At 36.9% G+C, this 18,955-nt stretch overlaps 2 protein-coding genes across 2 annotated transcripts; one reads left to right on the top strand and one right to left on the bottom strand.

Annotated features, from left to right (window-relative positions):
* Positions 1 to 315: 315 nt before the first annotated feature.
* On the bottom strand, positions 316 to 3,145 carry LOC115995231. Its single transcript, XM_031119714.1, has 3 exons — positions 2,375 to 3,145; positions 1,938 to 2,125; positions 316 to 1,274 (listed from the first exon to the last, which is right to left on the bottom strand). Exons 1-3 carry the CDS (start codon positions 3,033 to 3,035, stop codon positions 600 to 602), a joined length of 1,524 nt encoding a protein of 507 aa, XP_030975574.1. The 5' UTR covers positions 3,036 to 3,145; the 3' UTR covers positions 316 to 599.
* Positions 3,146 to 12,814: 9,669 nt separating this feature from the next.
* LOC115950772 (GTP-binding protein At2g22870) lies at positions 12,815 to 18,566 on the top strand. Its single transcript, XM_031068013.1, has 4 exons — positions 12,815 to 13,391; positions 13,486 to 13,555; positions 17,490 to 17,652; positions 17,773 to 18,566. The coding sequence occupies exons 1-4, from the start codon at positions 12,911 to 12,913 to the stop codon at positions 17,980 to 17,982; spliced, it is 924 nt and encodes a 307-aa protein (XP_030923873.1). The 5' UTR covers positions 12,815 to 12,910; the 3' UTR covers positions 17,983 to 18,566.
* Positions 18,567 to 18,955: the final 389 nt, after the last annotated feature.

An 18,955-nucleotide genomic window follows, 5' to 3' on the forward strand; every position in this document is an offset into this window, starting at 1 on the left:
TAATCTTTGATAACAGTAACAACTTTCTAGCATAGAAGTTGAAACTCACAAGCTATTAAGTCCTAATGTAACCATAGATACTTGAGGTTACATGCGAGACTGATACACCAGCCGTCAAAGCCCGAAAGATTATTTTCTCTGACAATTGATTATTGCAATATTTAGTCTTCTTTGAATGATTACATAGTTCAGGAAGCCTTTCCTGATTATATCTCCACTACTAGTTCATGAATGATTCTCCCAGAAAACTTTTCCTTCTCGAATTGAAAATGAGAATAATCAAGGACAATGCTTTCCATCAGAATTCCAACGATCTCAATAAGATGCAGTTGAATTCAAATAAACAGACATAGTTCATAAGATGGAGCAGAAGTTACAATTTCTATTGGAAGAACTATATAAGATGGAGCAGAGCCGAACTTAATAAATACATTTATAAGATACAAATAATCATCCAGTTTAGAATGGAATTTATGTACATACATACATACAGTTTCAAAGCCTGATTCAGACTAAAAAAAGCATAGACCAGACCAGCAATTCACAACAGGTTTGGGAAGTACGACACATTATTTGTGCAAGGTTTTTAGTGGGCATCATCAGATCACATCAATGTCATCGAGATCAAGCCAGTCATTAGATTCCTTGGTCTCATGGTTACGAGAACTTACCTGCTCAGATCCAGAATGTTGGATCTCAACAGAACTGATATCCTTAACCGAGTCAACTGAGCTTCTGCTCAGCTGAACCCAGTCTCGTGAGTCTTTTGTTGATGAATCAGAACCAGATGTTACTTTCTTGTAACTTGTAGGTACATCTCCATCATCATCATCCTCAAGATCACTGAATGATACATCCTCATCATTCCCCACAGGGAAGGATGTTCCACTAACACCAACCATTTCTGAACTTTCCTCTTTCAACCAATCATCACCATCATCCTCATCATTCCCCGTAGAGGATTGATTTTTGTTTTGATTCACTGGTCCTTCCTCAACAACAGGCTTGTCAACAATTTGAAGTTCGGTACTTTGGACTGGGTGCTTCTCCATCTCAATGTCAACTGGCACTGAGGACAGGGCCACTTGAACAGCAGATATCTGGAGAGGGGCTGACTCTGGTTGGGAACTTGGTGGCATGGAGAGATTCTGTTCATGTGGTATGTCAGCAGTTTCATTTGAATAATTAGTGCCTCTTCCAGAATATTCTGGTTCTTGCTTTGCCTTATTGCGGTTCTGTAACTCCTGTGTCAACATCATTCTAGCTTCCACTATCTGCAAACATAAACATCACTTGCTAGTAATGCATTGCAAACTAGTGAATCAAAACATGAAAAATAAGCCAAAGGCCAGAATTTCCCAAACTCAGGGTCGAAAACCACTTCCCACTCCCTTTATCGGAAACCCAAGATACAACAAATAACAAAGGGGTTTGACATATCAAGCTCACTACCTGTAAAAGTTAGTAACTAACACCCCAATATGATCCTATTTTTTCCCATCCTGCTGTGCAATATATATAATAACTTGGTTCACAAAGTAGTTCTCATTAAAGTGCTAAGAAGCCATCACTAAATTGGGATACTTAAAACTCAAAACTCAAAAGCCAAAAACAAAATTGAAGTGTTTTGGTGCCAGTTATATATTCTATAAGCATGGTAAGATGAATTAAAAAAACCTTCATGCGCAAGGCTCTTGCATATACCCCCACAACAATACCAGAATTGTGTAATGTCGCATACAAAAAGTTCACACATTTGAAAAATCCTTGATTCCTTGTGCTAGAGCTTGAAGAAAAGAATCTCTTCAGCCCGTGGGTGGTTAAACTCAATCAGCAGTCACATAATTAATCAATGAAAAAAATAATATAACATAAACAATTAACATGATAAACCTATAAACCAAAACTATGTCATTGCCAAACGGAAATTAACTTACTTGGGGCGTTGACAAAAGTTCGGCATCATGTTTATTGAGTCTTGGATGCAAGAGTACAAAGTAAATCTTCCAAAAACAAGCCTCACTCATATGTCCCGGACATAGTTCAATCCGGAGTGCAGCCAATCTTGGCGCAAATCGCTCAATAGCCAGAGCATGTTCTTGTTGGGCATCAGACAATTCAAACTCTGGCCAAAAAAATATCACAAGATTGCATAAAATCAGAACAAAAGTCTATAACACACAATGTCTACTATGCTTTCTAAATTTCTAAACTAAAAATAAAAATCACAACTTTCTTACTTCTCAAATATTAGTTCATAATCACAATTATCACTCAGTGAACAACCTAAAATGGCAATTGATTAACAAAAATTTCTTAATCAGATCAAACCGCATTATAATCTCAAAAAGATGAAGAATTACGAGAGTACTACCATCGGAATCCTCGTCGTGAGGGAGAGGGAAATCCAACCAAGTTTCTGGATGCATCGCGATGTTTCTCGCGAAAGCCAGCACCTCTTCGGTGACGCCGACGGCGTCGCCGATCTCGTACTCCTCCGATCCCAGCTGGAGGAAATTGGAAGCGATTTTGGTGATCTCCGACACCGTTTTGGTGCTCGAAAGCTTGGAGATCCCGGTCTTGAATCTCCCACTGATCTCCGCGAAATCGCTACGGATTCCGGAGATCACGTCCTCATCCTCTTCATCTTCGGGCGCTTTGTGATCGGAGAGTTGAGAGGGGTTTGAGTCAGCGATCTGGCGCGGCGGAGCAGAGGAGGAGGAGGAGGGAGAGGAAGGTTGCTCCGGAGGAGGAGGGGCGAGGAAGGAGGCGACGCCCCAGAGTTGGCGAGTTAGGGTTTTGGTGATCTCCGAGAGGTCCTCTTTGACGCCACGTGGCGATTGGTTCGACGACTGTGATGATGGCGATTCGGTTTGGTGGTTGCGGTGGTGTTGATCAGGTTTGAGCGGTGAATTTGGATCTGTGGAATCGGCATTAGGATTGGCGTGTTGGTGTTCTTTGTCGTAGTCGTTGTCGTTGTCGTCGTCGTCGTCGAGTTTGAGTGTGTTCGCGATGGACCTTGCTATCCACGACATTGTTGAATGTTTGAGGTTGACTCTATGTTCTCATTCGTATTGAAACAATTCTGAGCTGCAAGTGGGTTCTTTACGGGGGATAAGAGATTGCCAATACGACGCAGTTTTGTTTTATTATTTGTATTTCTTTTTATCTTTTTTTTTTTTTTTTTACAAGGATTATTTGTATTTCTAGTACATTTGAAGTTGTAGTTGAACCAAATTATAAGATTTATTAAGGATAGTTTGATTTGGATATAACTCTTGTGGGGCACAAGAATTCAGGTAAGGTACATGTGCCACATGTTCTATCCATGGCCGAGGAGCCCATGATCATGCCAAGGAGGCCACACACTCGGACAATAAGGCCATGTAAGTGACACATTGCTAGAAGAGGTCTTGCTGTTGAGAAAAAGTTTCAGAGAGAGGGTTAGTCCTGATATGACTGGAGGGATGGTGGCTGTCCCCACATTCAATGCGTCCCACCAAACCTCCTAGCTGCATTATATAAGAAGAATGTGCATAAAGAGAGAAAAGAAACAACACGTGTAAAGATAAGTGAATAACATATGTCAACATATATAAACCTAAATATAAATACAATGTATGTCAAATGGTTACAAGACCAATATAGATGAGGTAAATGTAAAAGAAAGAAAAGAAAATACATAAAACCTTACTACATCCCTCATAGTATAAACACTCTCCTTATCACAAAAATCTCCTATGCCAACTCTCCCTCTATGTATATGACTACTCTCATATCAAAACTACTTTCCCTTTTTATCACAAGTGACAAAGGGTAAGTAAATCAAGTAGACATCTCATCATTAGTAGGCGAGCTAGCACCATTGTCCTCATTAGCATCATCATTGTCGGAGCCATCATCATTCTCATCCTTTGAAGCCGGTGGAGATGGAGAGGTATAAGCAATGAAACCACCCATGGCAGCCTATCACAATGCAATACGACCAACACGGGTGTTTACCTAACACAACTCATCACTGAGTGTGTCAAGAAGAGCATCCATGCGCACAAGCTGTGCCATGATGGCCTCGAGAGTCACTCCACCCACAGAAGACAAAGGAGAGGAGGTGGAAGGAGCAAAAGAAGTAGGAGGAGTCGCCATCTCAGTTTGTGGCCGCCTCGGTCAAAGTTGGGCCTCACTCCGTTGAACGGTAGCAGAGTCTATGGCATACATAATGGAAAAGTGTGTAAACTCTAGATAGGAGATAGAAAAATGGTGAAGGATCCGCGTGATAGCCGAAGGAAAAATGATCTTATCACGAGTTGTTGTATCCCTATAGACATCTATAAGGAATAGAATGAAGTGAGAAGGGAATCAATAGAAATATCTTCTAAGAGAGATAATAAAAATCGAGCATGAGACTCTGTGATAGAGTTATAGTGAAACAAAGGATGAAAAATGAATGCCATCACTATGTTAAGGAATCTCAGACCTTTTGCAAAGCCCGAGCAAGAGGTGTTTTGATGGTCACCCCAAGATGAAGGCGTCTTACAGAAAAGAAACGAGAGTTCTTCTTTGGACACAGTCCTTAGACAATTGCGACCAGGGTAGTCAGGTTGTGCTACCCTTGGTACGTGTAGTACCTTGGATATAAGATCTGGAGTAACTACAATGCGTGTACCTCGAATGCGAGTGACAAACTGAGGTACTGAAGTATCAAATCCGTGCATGTTGGAGTAAAACTCTTATATGATCACGGAGGGACAAGTGATTGGGATGCCACACAGTGACTCCCAACCCTGACTATAGATGACAGTGGGAAGGTCAGTATCGGAAAAATCCGATAGAAAGACTTGGCATTCCAAATGAATGCCGCGTCGTGAAAAGTTCTTTCAGGCTTTATCATCATAGAACCAAAATAGAAGAAGGAGTAGAATCAACGAGGGAAGAAAAGGATGCCCTAGAACGAAAAAGGTTCTGGGCCAGAGTGGATTTTTGTTTAGGTGCCATAGAGCAACTAACCAAAAGAAAGAGAGAGAGAAAGAAACACGCAGAAAAGCACCAACACAGATCAATATCAAAATAAAGATAAATAAAGGTGCGTATGCATGAAAAATGCATGAATATGTGACATGCAAACTTAAAAAAAAAAAAAAAAAAAAAAAAAAAACATCATAGGCTCAGTCCAATCCAAACCTACCAACACACATCATTGCAACAAATTAAACACACAACTAAAATGCATGAAACATTGTTATAATGCAAATGTGATGCAATGCATGATGATTTAAAGTCATTTAAGCAAAACCCATCCCAAAAATTTCACAAAAACTCCATCAATTTTGAAAAACCCCAAAAATTTTCAAAAATCCCAAAAGTTAGGTTAGAATGCATGAAATGTATAATAAAAAAGATAGAAAGAAGATCATACCAGAGTAAAAATGCAAGGATCAGATCGAAAAATGAGTGGAGAAGATGAAGAGTGTGAAGAGAAGTGTTTTAGGAGAGGAAGAGACATTATTCTGTCGAGAGTGATCGAGGAGAAATGAGAGAAATTTGCGCTGACCCTATATAAAGAAAATCATAAAGCTCGATGGATTGAGAGGTGTCGAACTTTAAAACATGTGAATTAGCTATCGAAGAGCTATCGAGGATCTGTCAAGAGGTGTCCACAACAAAAGGGCTCAATGGATCGAGAAACTATTAAGCATCTATCAAGCATCCAGAAAGTTCCTCGATGGATCGAGTAACTGTCGAGAAGCTACTAAGAATGTGATAAAAAGAAGTTGAAAGGGCTCGATAGATAGCCTAGTTGTTAAGAGATGTCCAACAACTGTCAAGATTGCTTAAAAATAGTTTTTCAAGAAAAGAAAAAACACAGATATGAATGCAATCAAGCATGCTACGCAACTAAAGATCCAAATAACATTTTAAGCTCTCACAATCATCTCTCAACAAGAAAAATGTCAAGCATATAGATCCAAAACACACACACACACACACACTAAACAAGTCTAACCAATTTTATATTTCAAAAACAAGTTAAAACAATTTAGTGAGCATACATTAACACATATATTTCTTGTAATAGCTAAATCACATTGTACCTGCACATGTATCAAAAGTAGCAAAGAATATTACGTGTTGTGTATGAAAAACATCACAAGATTGCATAAGTGTCTACATGTTATGATGATTTGAGATATGAGAAAATCACTTTAACTCACACACAATCATAATTGTTTGATAGGGACAATCACCTTCGAGGTACATCTTATAACTCTCACATTTCCTAGAAGACATGCTTGCAATTATGTATAAAGTATTTTAATTCTTTTTGCTTTTTATTTTTCTTTTAAGCAAACCATGCATGGGCATATAAGAGATAGAAAAAAAAATATCCAATGATGTTAAGCATTTGACATTTCACTTTTTCTATGCCGAAGCATACAAATGTCATTTCCTGATTGGCGGGCAACAGTGGTGAGATGGTTATTTATGCATTTCTCTTAGGATTTTCTAATCCTTTCCGTTAAAAAAAGTGATACGAGTGTTGAGTACAAGAGATTACTTAATCTTACTCATCACAACCACGAGCCACAAAACTCACTTGTTTAGTTGTGCATTGAGATGCTCATCTAAGTTACAAGAAATACAAAGTTTAGAAAATTTTGTTTCAATAGTCATCCAAGGTACACAAGTACCAATGTACATAAACACACACTGTTTTTGTATTTTTCTAATTTTCAATTTTTTTTTTTATGAAAAGCAAAATAAAACAAAACTGAAAAATAAACAAACAAAAACATGTTAACCAAAGCAATGCATAAAACTAGACTGACTCAAAACAAGAAAGCAAAACACACAAGTAATGCAAAATCAAAAACAAGAAGAGGAGAGAGAGAAAAAGTGACTAAATCATAAATATTATTGTGATAACAGTAAGTGTTGTAACATTTTCTCAAGACATTTATTTTCGGTTGTGTAGCAGGTAGGAATAGCAGAAAAAGTTTTCCTCCCTATTTTTTCTTCAAAATTTTTCATCCACCTTATTTCACTTCCAAACAAACACACCCTATAATCTAGACCTATCAAATTTTGTCTTTCATGTACAGCTTAGAAGAAAACTAGTAAACCTTGCCATGGGGTTTGACTTCCATTCACCAATTCTTCATTCTGTTTATTTCAAATTCACCAAAAATCAACCATGTTCTTTGGTAAAATAGCGAAAATGGTTAAAGTTAGAACCATGAATCAACAGGACCATAATGCTAGCCTGAGCCAGCTCTAGGGGGGCATGAAAAGCTGATCCCAAGTTGCATTTGATAGATTTCTCATTAGAATTATGTGGATGCTGATAAATATGCGTTTTAGTAGTTTTTCGGAATCTGATTAAATTATTTTCTGTAAATCTTTTTGCAAAATCAAGGCTTTGAAAAGATGCCTGTATCTAATACAACACTGTATTATAAAAATATTTTGAAGTTCTAAATATATGGCAAGAAGTGCAGAAGTGCTTACTAGGCTTGAGAACTAATAGGAGTGAATGCTTGAAAGAAGGCTGCCTATAATCAATGCTAACATTCATGGGGTACCCCCATAATATGTGCATGAACTGGTTTCTCAAAAAAATAAATAAATAAATAAAAGGTTGTAGGAATTGTATTGGATTATCACTTGCATTGGTTATATTATATTGGTGACTGGATGTCTGATTTGTGAAAGACTAGCCTCATGTTTGTTCTTTGATTTTCGGTTGGGTATTTAGGACATGATTGCAGCTTCAGTTACCATGTGATAGCCGTTACATTACTGCCTTGCCTCTCCAAGTAGAGGAACTTTGCTGTAGAATGCTTATTAGTACTCATGGTTAATGTTAAATATAATATATCTTTCCTCATTAATGTATCCCCTTAACTCCCAACTACCACCTTCTCAACTCCTTCATTAATGTATACCCTGATCTTTATATCTACCAATTTAGGGTTCATTGTAACACATAAAATACATAGAAATATCAAGTAGAAATGTAATCTTTAAGGCTTTACACAATATGTGTAAGTAATCACTTATTGAATCTTTTGCATAAATTGCTCACTAATCACTTTTTGAGAAATTTATTGAGACTAATACTCAATTGATATGCTTAACTGAAATCAGTCATTTTGAGTGTGTTTTAATTGCTAATGTGGCACTTGGTAGTAATACTAGTGATATTGTGTCATTCAGCTACTAACTCTGTTGTTTAGTACACTAATCCATTGTGTGTTTCTTAATTCGTAGGATGGTGATTCTACAGTGGATATCCAGTCTCCCGATGCTCAGCACTTATCATTTGATGATACATAGTAGGCAATACTTTGGGCATCTATTTTGGAGTAGGTGATACGCAGTAGAATGTATTCTTTTGTGCAAAACTTTCTATATAGTTAGAATGTATTCTTTTGTGTAGGACATTGTACATAGTTGTTTAGAATATATTATTTTGTTCATAACATTCTAGACACTTGGGATGTATTATTTTGTTCATAACATTCTAGACACTTGGGATATATTATTTTGTGTATAAAATTCTAGACATTTGGGATGTAATTATTGATATAGTGTAATTAAATATATTTAGTTTCTTGGTTTAATGTGGTATGGTATTTGCTATTGGAAAATATGAATTGTGGTTCATTACAGTTGCTAAAAAATAGGTATTGGAAAATATGTATTTTACATACAGTACAAGTGCTAAAAAAAAAAAGAAAAAAAAAAAGACATATACCGGTGCTTTTGAAAGCGCTGGCATAGGTCCTTTTAAATTATATTCATTCAAAATCTATACTAGTGCTCTTGAGAACGCTGGAATAGGTACAACTTATGCCAGCGCTTTTGAAAGCGCTGATATAAGCCTTTTAAATTATAGTCATTCAAGACCTATACCAGTGCTTTTGAGAATGCTGGAATAGGTACAGCCGATGCCAACACTTTCAAAAGCATTAATATAGACCTTTTTAATTATATTTATTTAAGACCTATACCAGCATTTTTGAAAGTATAGGCCTTTTAAATTATATTCATTCAAGACCTACACCAGCGCTTTTGGTATAGGTCATGAATGAATATAATTTAAAAATCATATTGTTTAGGATCATTAAAAGACATTCTAGTTTAGACTGTAAACATATAGAGAACTTAAATGACCTAATTTGGCGATTGGTAATGTTGCGAATGGGTGAATTTCTGGGTTCTCACTTGTTCTTTCATTATTCATTTTTAGAGCACCTTTTCATGGTTAGGGACCACTCATATGTATCAGTTTATAAAGGATTCCAATAAGTTATTCATTCTGGTAGTATCCATTCAAGTACTTAAATAGCTGCTAAAACTTTCTTTATGCATGCTACTTTATTATTATATTTATTTTTCATCCAGGTTTGAAGATTGGAGTTCTTAAAGATTTCTGGGTTTTGGGTAGAAATATTCTATTGATAATGGACCACAACTGAGAAAACCAAGATCAACTTTTGGCAGTGTTTTAAAGATTAATGGCATTCCTTTTATAGGTGATCAGCCAAGTAAAGAGTCAGGCCCTCGTCCTAGGAAGATACTTCTTGATCCACAGGGTCAAGATCTTCCAACTTGGAATAAAATATTTGTGCTCTCTTGTGTCATAGCTGTTGCCCTGGATCCTTTGTTCTTTTACATCCCAGTGATCGATGACAAGGATAAATGCCTTGATTCAGATGAAACTCTCACGATTATTGCTTGTGTTCTTCGTTCACTCTTTGATGTCTTTTATATACTTCATATAAGCTTACAGTTTCAAGCTGCGTTTATTGCTCATTCTTCTCGAGTATTTGGAAGGGGTGTGCTAATAAATGATCCGGTGGCTATTGCAAAAAGATACTTATCCACGTACTTCTTGATCGACATTCTGTCAATTCTTCCATTGCCTCAGGTATGCATGTGACAATTGATCAGTATGAAGTATCATTACTCTGGTTTATTACAAGAACTGTATGTTCTTTCTGCAATCATCACAACATTTAGTTTAGCCCCCACTGTAGTAATAGGTTCGCACTTTCATTGGAAGAAACTTGCACCCCAACTTGTTACTTCGCCATCAATGTAGGAAGTTATGTTTCGTTCACTTTCATTTTTGCTGCTGTTACACCAACTTAAGGAAATGAGCTTACATAACAGATTAATGGATTGGTAATGAATTGGTTTGTTTGTGGTAGAATAATTTTATGAATAATTTATTTCCTCATTTTTTTTTCTGTTTTGGTTAAAAGACATAGTAAGAGTTAAGCTTTCTTTGAGGGAAACTTAGACTTCCAAGTTAGACTAGTGAACAATTTAGAGTTTGGGAAATCATGAGTATCTTTATATTCCAGCACTACAACAAGTTTCTCAACTATATATGGGCTAATAACAATAGTGGACAAAAAGCACTTCATGTCAGAAAGGTAAGAGATGCCCTCTAGAAATTAACATCGATGTGAAGTTTCTTGCTAGTCAAAGAGAAGAAAAATTGAAATAGTTTTAATCCTCATATTATTTACATGATTAAAATTAGGGAACAATTAAAGCATGGAGAAGATGTCACAAAGACATGCCTTACAAGAGGGATGTTAAGAGTGCTGTAAGCTATCATTTTTATCTCAATAGCAGAGGTTATCGAGCTCTAATATACAGGTTTGATAATAGTCTTCTTTCCACAAATGACATAAAACAAGATAAGAGCAAATGAAATGTTTTAACTAGGCCTAATATTCTAATTGGCAACTCAAATAAATAAAGATTAAGCCAGGAAAACCAAATTGAAGTCTATTAATACTGTATGTATCTATCCTGCAGTGATGATCATGACATGGTTGCTCTGTACATAGGAACCCCAATTGTGAAATCTCTAAATTTGTCCATTGTTGATGAATGGCATCCATGGTGGATAGATGATCAAGTTGGAGGGTAGACCCATCCTATGGTTGTACTAAAGTATGTTACAATGTTGAGTTCTTTTGCAAGTTGTGACTGTTCAGATTTTTATGCAAATTCACAAGGGATACTCAAACCAACTCACATTTGTTACAGTAAAGGCAAGAGTGCTATTCAACCATAAGTGTTTTGCTAAGTGAAAGTGAGTGGAATTGTAATTAGTATGACTTTTGCAGGGAGGGGGTCACACAGCTACAAAGTACAGGCCAAAGGAATGCTATAACATGTTCAAAATGTGGATTTCCCATAAGCCATTGTAATTGCTTTTAATTACCAGCTCCGGATACTAGATATGCTAGCAATTGCTAATAAATGCCAGTTAATAAGGCCATGATCTGCATGTCACTTGTTTTCACTTTATTTATTTGATTTGAGTTCTGTTTAAGTAAAAGGAACAAAGTTCAGGAAAAAAAAAAAAATTCTCTCTCTTTTCTTTCTTCTTCTTCCTTTTTTTTATTTTTTGGGTATAGTGTAGGTCTATATGTGTATACATATATACGCACATTACACAAAACAAGACTTATGGGGTCCTTAATCAGGCTTCAATCAAGGCCAATTGATATACCTTGTTTCAAGTAACATTAAAGGATTTTCTAAATTCAATGCTAAAATGGCGTGACAATTTGGCACCAAATATCCAGAGGTCTTCTTTTCAAGTACATACATATTTACCACTGCCTGCACACCCTTGACGTGATGGCCACTCCACAAATACAAAGTTCTTGTGGGGTGGGAGGCAATGGCCGGAGTTTAAGTCATAAGGATGAAGTTTCACAAGTATATGCACTTAAATTAGGTTAGAGTATAATTTTTGTCTTGTATATAAAAAATGTACACAAACATATCTTGTTAAGTCACAATAATTTTTACACACACACACACACACACACACACACACACACACATATATATATATATATATTTATATCTTCTGGTTTGAAATTCATAAGAATTTTTACCGAATTTGAGTTGAGAATTTTTTTTTTTTTTATTCTAGTTCACCACTAATTTCATTTTATCTATCTATATATATCTAAAAGCTAAAGTGTATAATTTATTATTACTATGCTCTTGTTAAATCATATAAGCATAGCATTTCGATCCACTTTGGTGTATTTGGTCATTTTGGTCCGCCTAGGTCCATTTCGGTCTACTTTAGTGATGCTTTGGAATGAAAGGTTTACGTTGAAAAATGAGTTGTTTCATAAACAATTATGTCATATTCTTAGCATAATGTTGGTAGGTTCTTCTGTATCATCATTCTTTTATAGGTGAGTGTCATAATATTCTTAGCACAATTAACTTTCTATATGATATGTATTAATTCCTTACATAAACAACATGACTATGTAAGGAATCAAAACATATCATTTTTGAATTAAAACATATCATATAGAAAGAAATTAATAATCCACATATTTTTACCACTCAATTTTGAGAATCTCCAACTTTCAAATCAATTTTGAGGAATCTCTAACTTTTTACGTATCAATCTATACAATTATCTATGTATATATTTAAATATATTGCATGACTTATTAAAAATGTCATATAATTAACATTATATTTTTGGATGGTCTCCCTCCATTTCAGACATACAAGAAGATTCGTCATTCATTCCTTCTTCATGTTGTTTTGGATGTTTTTCTCAAAAAAAAGAAAAAAAAAAAAGGATGTAAACTGTTTTCCTTGAAGATGAAATGACACTAGAAGGCCCTACTGGACTCCTCTTCATACAAAGTCAAAAAAATTTGGCCTATTACCTTTTGGGCTGCCCTTAGCCCATTATTGGGGAACTTTCATCTATCCACCTTTGCCTCTGTAATCTCAATAAAAATCCTGAGCGACGTCGTTCCACGAATATCAGAAACCAACGGACCAGTTTCTGGTGCAAGTTAGCTCAGTTCAACAATTAACACATTAGAGTCTGAACCAAAAAAAAATGTTAGTGAGGAATAGAATCCTGAGTCTCCAACTCGCTTCTCTCATAAACCCTTCTTCTTCTTTACTACCATTTCCTAAACCCACACTCTCTTTCCCAACCCGATATCTCTCCCACTGGACCCTCCGCAACCCGACCCACCGCCATGTCTCAGCTTCAGCCTCTAAGACTACCCAGACCCGACAAATCTCCGACGCCGCCCGGTTCGTCCGGACCGTCCTGTTCGTTCCGCCCGGGGTCGACCCGGACGAGGTGACAGAGGACATGGTCCTGCCCGGCTCCAACATCGTTATCGGACCCTACGCGGGTGAGTCTCGGATCAAGGAGGTGGAGTTCGTGAAGAGCAGTGGGAAAGCCAAGGAGTGTCCCAAAGATCACCGGCCCGAGTTTGCGATTCTGGGTCGGTCTAATGTTGGCAAGTCTTCGCTTATCAATGCTCTGGTTCGCAAGAAGGAAGTTGCTCTTACATCTAAGAAGCCAGGTTTTTGAATTTTCCTAACTTTTTATGGTTTTCTTGGACTTTTTGGGTTTCTGGGTGTTGCTTATTTGGGTTTAAAACTTTGAAATTTGTGCAGGAAAGACTCAGCTTATTAATCATTTCTTGGTGAATAAGAGCTGGTATATTGTGGATTTGCCTGGTTATGGGTAAGTCCTGGCCAGCAGTTTAATGTTTGAATTTCAGCTTTAGCAATGCGTCTTTAGCTGTTTACTTTGAGAAATTTAGTATCACAATATGAGAATATAAGCATGACGGTTAAATTAGAGATACATGCTATGAAATTTCAACTATTATGCACTTCCCGTTTGGAGATTGTCTGCAAATTTTGTGTTTTTTTTTTTTTTCCTAATGAATTATGGTAAGAAGGGGCTGTGTGTGGATAAATCGGCTATATAAGTATATATTCAGCAGCAACTCTGAAGAGCACACAATACAAGCAGAGTAGCTACATTCTATGCAGATCTGCTCTAGCAGCTGAAGTACTTAACTTATGGAAATTCACCAACCACCAAGGATGCACGGACGCGGCTCCCAGGCCAGCGCACCCGCGTCCGACGCGGCGGGACGCGGCGACGCGGGAGGGACGCCGTAGACCGCGCGTCCGTCCCGCGTCGTGCCGCGTCGCGCCACGTGGCGGATCCCGACTCGGGCCGACGCGGGCCGACATGGCCAAAATCGGCGCCGACGCGGCCGAAATCGGGCCGACTCGGCCGAAATCGGGCCGAATCGGTCTGTATCGGCCATATCGGCCGGCGACCGATACGGCCGAAACAGGCCGGAATCGGCCGAAACAGGCCGAAATCGGCCGTGAAAATCGCCGGAGAGGCCGAAATTCTGGCCTCAGATGCGTTTCTTGCCTTATTCTTTCTTTGTTTTGTGAATCAAGTATATTAATGTGTTTTTTAAGAATATTTTAATAGTAAAAATATATAGAAAATATAAATAAAAATATTTTTAATAATTTTTTAATCGCCGAGTCCCGCCGCACCCGCACCCTACTTTTTCAAAAATTGCCGAGTCCCGCACCCGCACCCGCACCCGCACCCGCACCCGAGTCCCGAAACGCACCCGTGCTTCATAGCCAACCACACACAATTTCCCGAGTATGAGAGCTGAAAGCACTGTTAGGAAGCACGAACATTTCATTTAGGATGCCGTAACTATGTCGTATCCGTGGTGTCATACCAGTGTAAATCCGGCCATTTTATTTTTAGAAATTGCTCATGTCGCTGTGTCGTATCCGTACCCATATCTATGTCCGTGTTCGTGCTTCTTAGGAAAATAGACCTATTCCTAAGCAAATTTTGAAATATAGGACTGCCCTAGATGAGACATAATCTTCTTTATCATGCAAAATCTTTTACAATTCTGCAAGAAGATAGGTTTTATCTAAAATCTTCTTTGATTGGTGATTTGGTATGAGTTCTCAAATGACACTCTTCCTTGGGCAGAACAAGTTTGTAGGATGATTTGTGGATTTTTGGGTTTAGAACCATTTTAGAAGAAGTTAGGGTTCAAAAGAGTGAAGATTTGATTTATGGTGGACAAAAGAAGAAAGAAACTGAAATAGAATTTTTTTTTTTAGTATTGTGAACAATACCCATGAGAAAGAAAAGAAGAAAGAAAGAAGAGAAAAGGAAGGGAAAAGAACACTAAGGCTAACGTGCTTCAATACTCATAACACTCAAAATTTTATTGATCAACTCCCTTGTCTAAGTACAATAAAACACTTAAATAGATGCTGCTCTTAACTTCTAATAGAACTAGGACTTAAATTGGTAAACAAAATCCTAATTGAATTGAGCCAAAGTCCACCCATAGAGACCCATAAACTAAGTAAGACTTACTTATTAATAAGAGAAAACCTAAGATCCATAGTGACCAAATAAAATATAAAAACCTAATTAATTAACATGGACACTTATTCTTGGGTTTTGCCTTAACCTTATACTTCCAGTCTTCCACCGAAGATATTGTTTCTCTAACCATGCTATGGACCGTCACACCATTGCACAGCAAAGAGAATGTGTTAAAAAATACTCTGTACTATGATTTAGCAATTTTAAAGATAAACATGGCATAGCCAACCCGAAATAATTAGCTTTTAGGCATTGTTGAGTTGGTTGAGTGTACAACATAGTGATATACATTGCATTTCCTTAAAAGTCATCTATTTTCTCCTTTTTGTTTTGTGGAGGAAGGATCCATGACGTACGAAAAATTTGGGAAATTATCTACAAGTGCTTGTGATGGAGTTAGGATTAGGTGAATTTGTGGATCTAGGTTTTTAAAATTTGATGACCAATGGGTTTTGGGGTTGTGTTAGGAATCAAAAGGTAGTTTGATGAGTTATTTGATGACTATTTGGTGGAACAAATTATGTGGGGTTTATGGTTTTGATTGGCAAAAGAAAATGCTTGCTTTGGGTTGTAAGGAAGAAGGAAAAAAAGGAGTTTTATGTTTGTTAAATTGCTGCATGAACAGTACCCGCAGATAATATCAAAAGAAAGAGGAGAAGAAAAGCAAGAAGAGAAAGGGAGAGAAGAACACACAAAAGCCAACATGCCCCAATGCTCAAAACACTTAGTACTTTTTTTATTGATCTACTCCATCTATTTTTGAGTACATTGAGCATATAGACATATTACATAAGGACTCATTCTTGAATTATTAGTTCAAGGACTCCTAGTTTGACTAGTAAACTTTTATTGATATGTTGTAGTTTGACTAGTAAACTAGAAATCTAATAAGGTCAACTAAACTACCAAAATACTCTTAATCTGTAGGGATTGTAAAAATTGTCCCCAAATACAAAATTAACCATAACTTGTAAAATAAAAACCCAAATTAAAAAAATCTTTTAACCCTATCACACATATAGATAGGTCTTCAAAGCCGCACAACTTTCATTTCAATTGGACTTCACACGTGGGCCCCATAAAATAGATCTTGAATAGACAAATGTGCAAAGAAGTAGCAAATTAATCTTCTATGGCTGCATCAATCCAGGCCATCAAAGTCTTGGATCTCTTTCTCAGCTATACTTGGCCCAAACTGTGGTATATGGTCAGTTTGGCAGTGAATAGAACTGAGCATTGCCTGTTTACTTTTAGGGGCTGGGCATGTGATGCAGCCATAACCCAAACGTATAATTTTCAAATAACAATCATAAATCAAAGCAATTCTTGTGGGGTTACACTCAAAGACACATAAATTAAGGCAAAGTGTATTTAATTGATTTAAAACGAAGCAAAATGTTTAAGTTTTACTCAACTTACCCACCCAAAGACGGAGCAATGCTCGTCAATCCCTTATTGTCAATGCTCTCACTTTAAATCTCTGTGGCTTTCAGTTTGAGTTACATGCAATTTCTGTTTTCAAGGTTAAAATTTTTGTTTGGTAGGATTGAGTTTGTGTTTTCTGAAGACCCTAAATGAAATGGGAAATTGGGGATATGGTCCTCAGTTTTTTATCATTTGGTGTGACCAATGAATGCATGCCACCTGTCCTCACCATTTATTTTATAATGGTTTGATCCATGTCAGATAAATTGTTACCTATATTTTTGGGTGTGGTGGTCCATGTCAGATTAAGTAATGCCATGTAAACTTAGCAAAAAAAAAAAAAAAAAATCATGCCACATAGACTCAGCAAGAAAAAAAAAAGTAATGCCACATAGGCTTTTGGTTAGACGCATAGGACCCAAAGTTAACATAAGTGGATAGAAGGATATGAAGTATAACGTTTTCAATGGTTAACTTTTAAAGTTTCTGGACGAAACCAAACTTTATGTAAACTTTAAGAACGAACACAATATTTTTACCATGTTAATTGATAGTCAGGTATTGGGAGCTCTTTCTGCTTCTCTAGACTTTATTCTTATAGAGGCAAATTACAATAGAGAGAACTAATTGTGATCATTCTCATTATTATAATAATTTCATGGAAGGATAAATGTGATGGAATGGAATTCTATATATGTATCTTGTTTCTCCTCTACAACTACATAATTTGATGTCAATGTCCCTATCGCAGAATTCTTCAGTCTAATTGATACTTTGTGGTTCAATTTATTCACAGATTTGCTAAAGCCCCAGATGCTGCTAGAATGGATTGGTCCTCATTCACCAAAGGCTACTTTTTGAACAGAGATACTCTTGTTGCTGTCCTACTTCTCGTTGATGCAAGTGTTCCACCTCAGAAGATTGACTTAGACTGTGCTAATTGGCTTGGACGCAACAATGTATGGTTCCCTCTGATGTTTTAAACGTTCATATCGTTGCTCGCTTACCACTTGGTCACTGCCACAATGCTAAATCCAGTTCTCATCTTGGTATTTCTGCCATTTTTCTGTGCTTTTCAGATACCAATTACCCTTGTTTTTACGAAGTGTGACAAAATGAAGGCAAGCAAAGGAAAAAGGCCTGATGAGAACATCAGGGATTTTCAACAAGTGATCAGACAAAACTACAAGGTACATCCCCCATGGATCATGACTAGCAGTGTTACTGGTCTGGGCAGAGATGACCTTCTTCTACATATGTCACAGCTAAGGAACTACTGGGATCAATAGGAGGAAATTTCAAAGACCACAAGATGTAATCCACCTGAAGAGAAGGTAGGATTTTTCAATTGAAAGAAGCTAAAAAAAGATGCATATTTATCATGACAATGAAGAGCGCAAAAACCTAAGGACTTGAATTTAGTTGCCTACAGTTGTTTTTACCGGCTTCATGTCCTGAAGGAATTTGGCTGTGTGTTGGGATATAACTTTCTCCATATGTATAGAAATGAATGATATTTGTGCTTTCTTGCCCCATTCTGTTCTTGCTATGTTGGAATATTGGAGAGTTACTTTGGGATATTTTAGAGGTGGGGTGCATGTGGGTGTTATAGCTCCTTCATGTCTAATGTGGTGCGTTCGGAAAGAGAGGAATTGGTGGAGTATCTTTGACGCACCTTAAGTTCCTTTTCCTGAAATCTCATACGAATGGAGCTCTAAATCTTATACTTTCTCCGCTTTTTCTTTCATGGACTTCTGGAATGGTTTGCTAAATCATTGTTAATTTCTCAGCCTTTGTAATCTTAGTTCATTCTTCTTCTTCTTCACTGTTCTGTTGTATACTTTCCCGTGTATGAGAATGGTGTTTAAATGAATCTTACATTACTTATTAAAAAAAAAAAAAAGGATTGTGCTTTCTTGAAAGATTTTTATCGATCATATGTGATGTGGTATGTGTGTTTTATTTTCTTAACATCATTCCTGCCAGTGGTCCTTGAATATGGCATCCCAATCATAAGGGAATGGAGAAGCATGAGTCATGCATTTACCAATCCAAAAAAAAAAAAAAAAAAACTCCTGAATTGTGAATGTTGTATATATATACAAGGCAGGATGTATATAATATTTAAAAAGTTGAGAGAATTTTAAATTAAAATCAAGATTGTGTGTGAATCCTTAAAGATCCTTTGTGTAAATAGTCAGAAGGTTTTTGTTTAAGGAGTCTTGACTCCTAACTTGATCGTTCGAGACATCTTGATTTATG

Source organism: Quercus lobata, chromosome 6 (genome assembly GCF_001633185.2).
Source record: "Quercus lobata isolate SW786 chromosome 6, ValleyOak3.0 Primary Assembly, whole genome shotgun sequence".
In the NCBI taxonomy this organism is placed as follows: domain Eukaryota; kingdom Viridiplantae; phylum Streptophyta; class Magnoliopsida; order Fagales; family Fagaceae; genus Quercus; species Quercus lobata.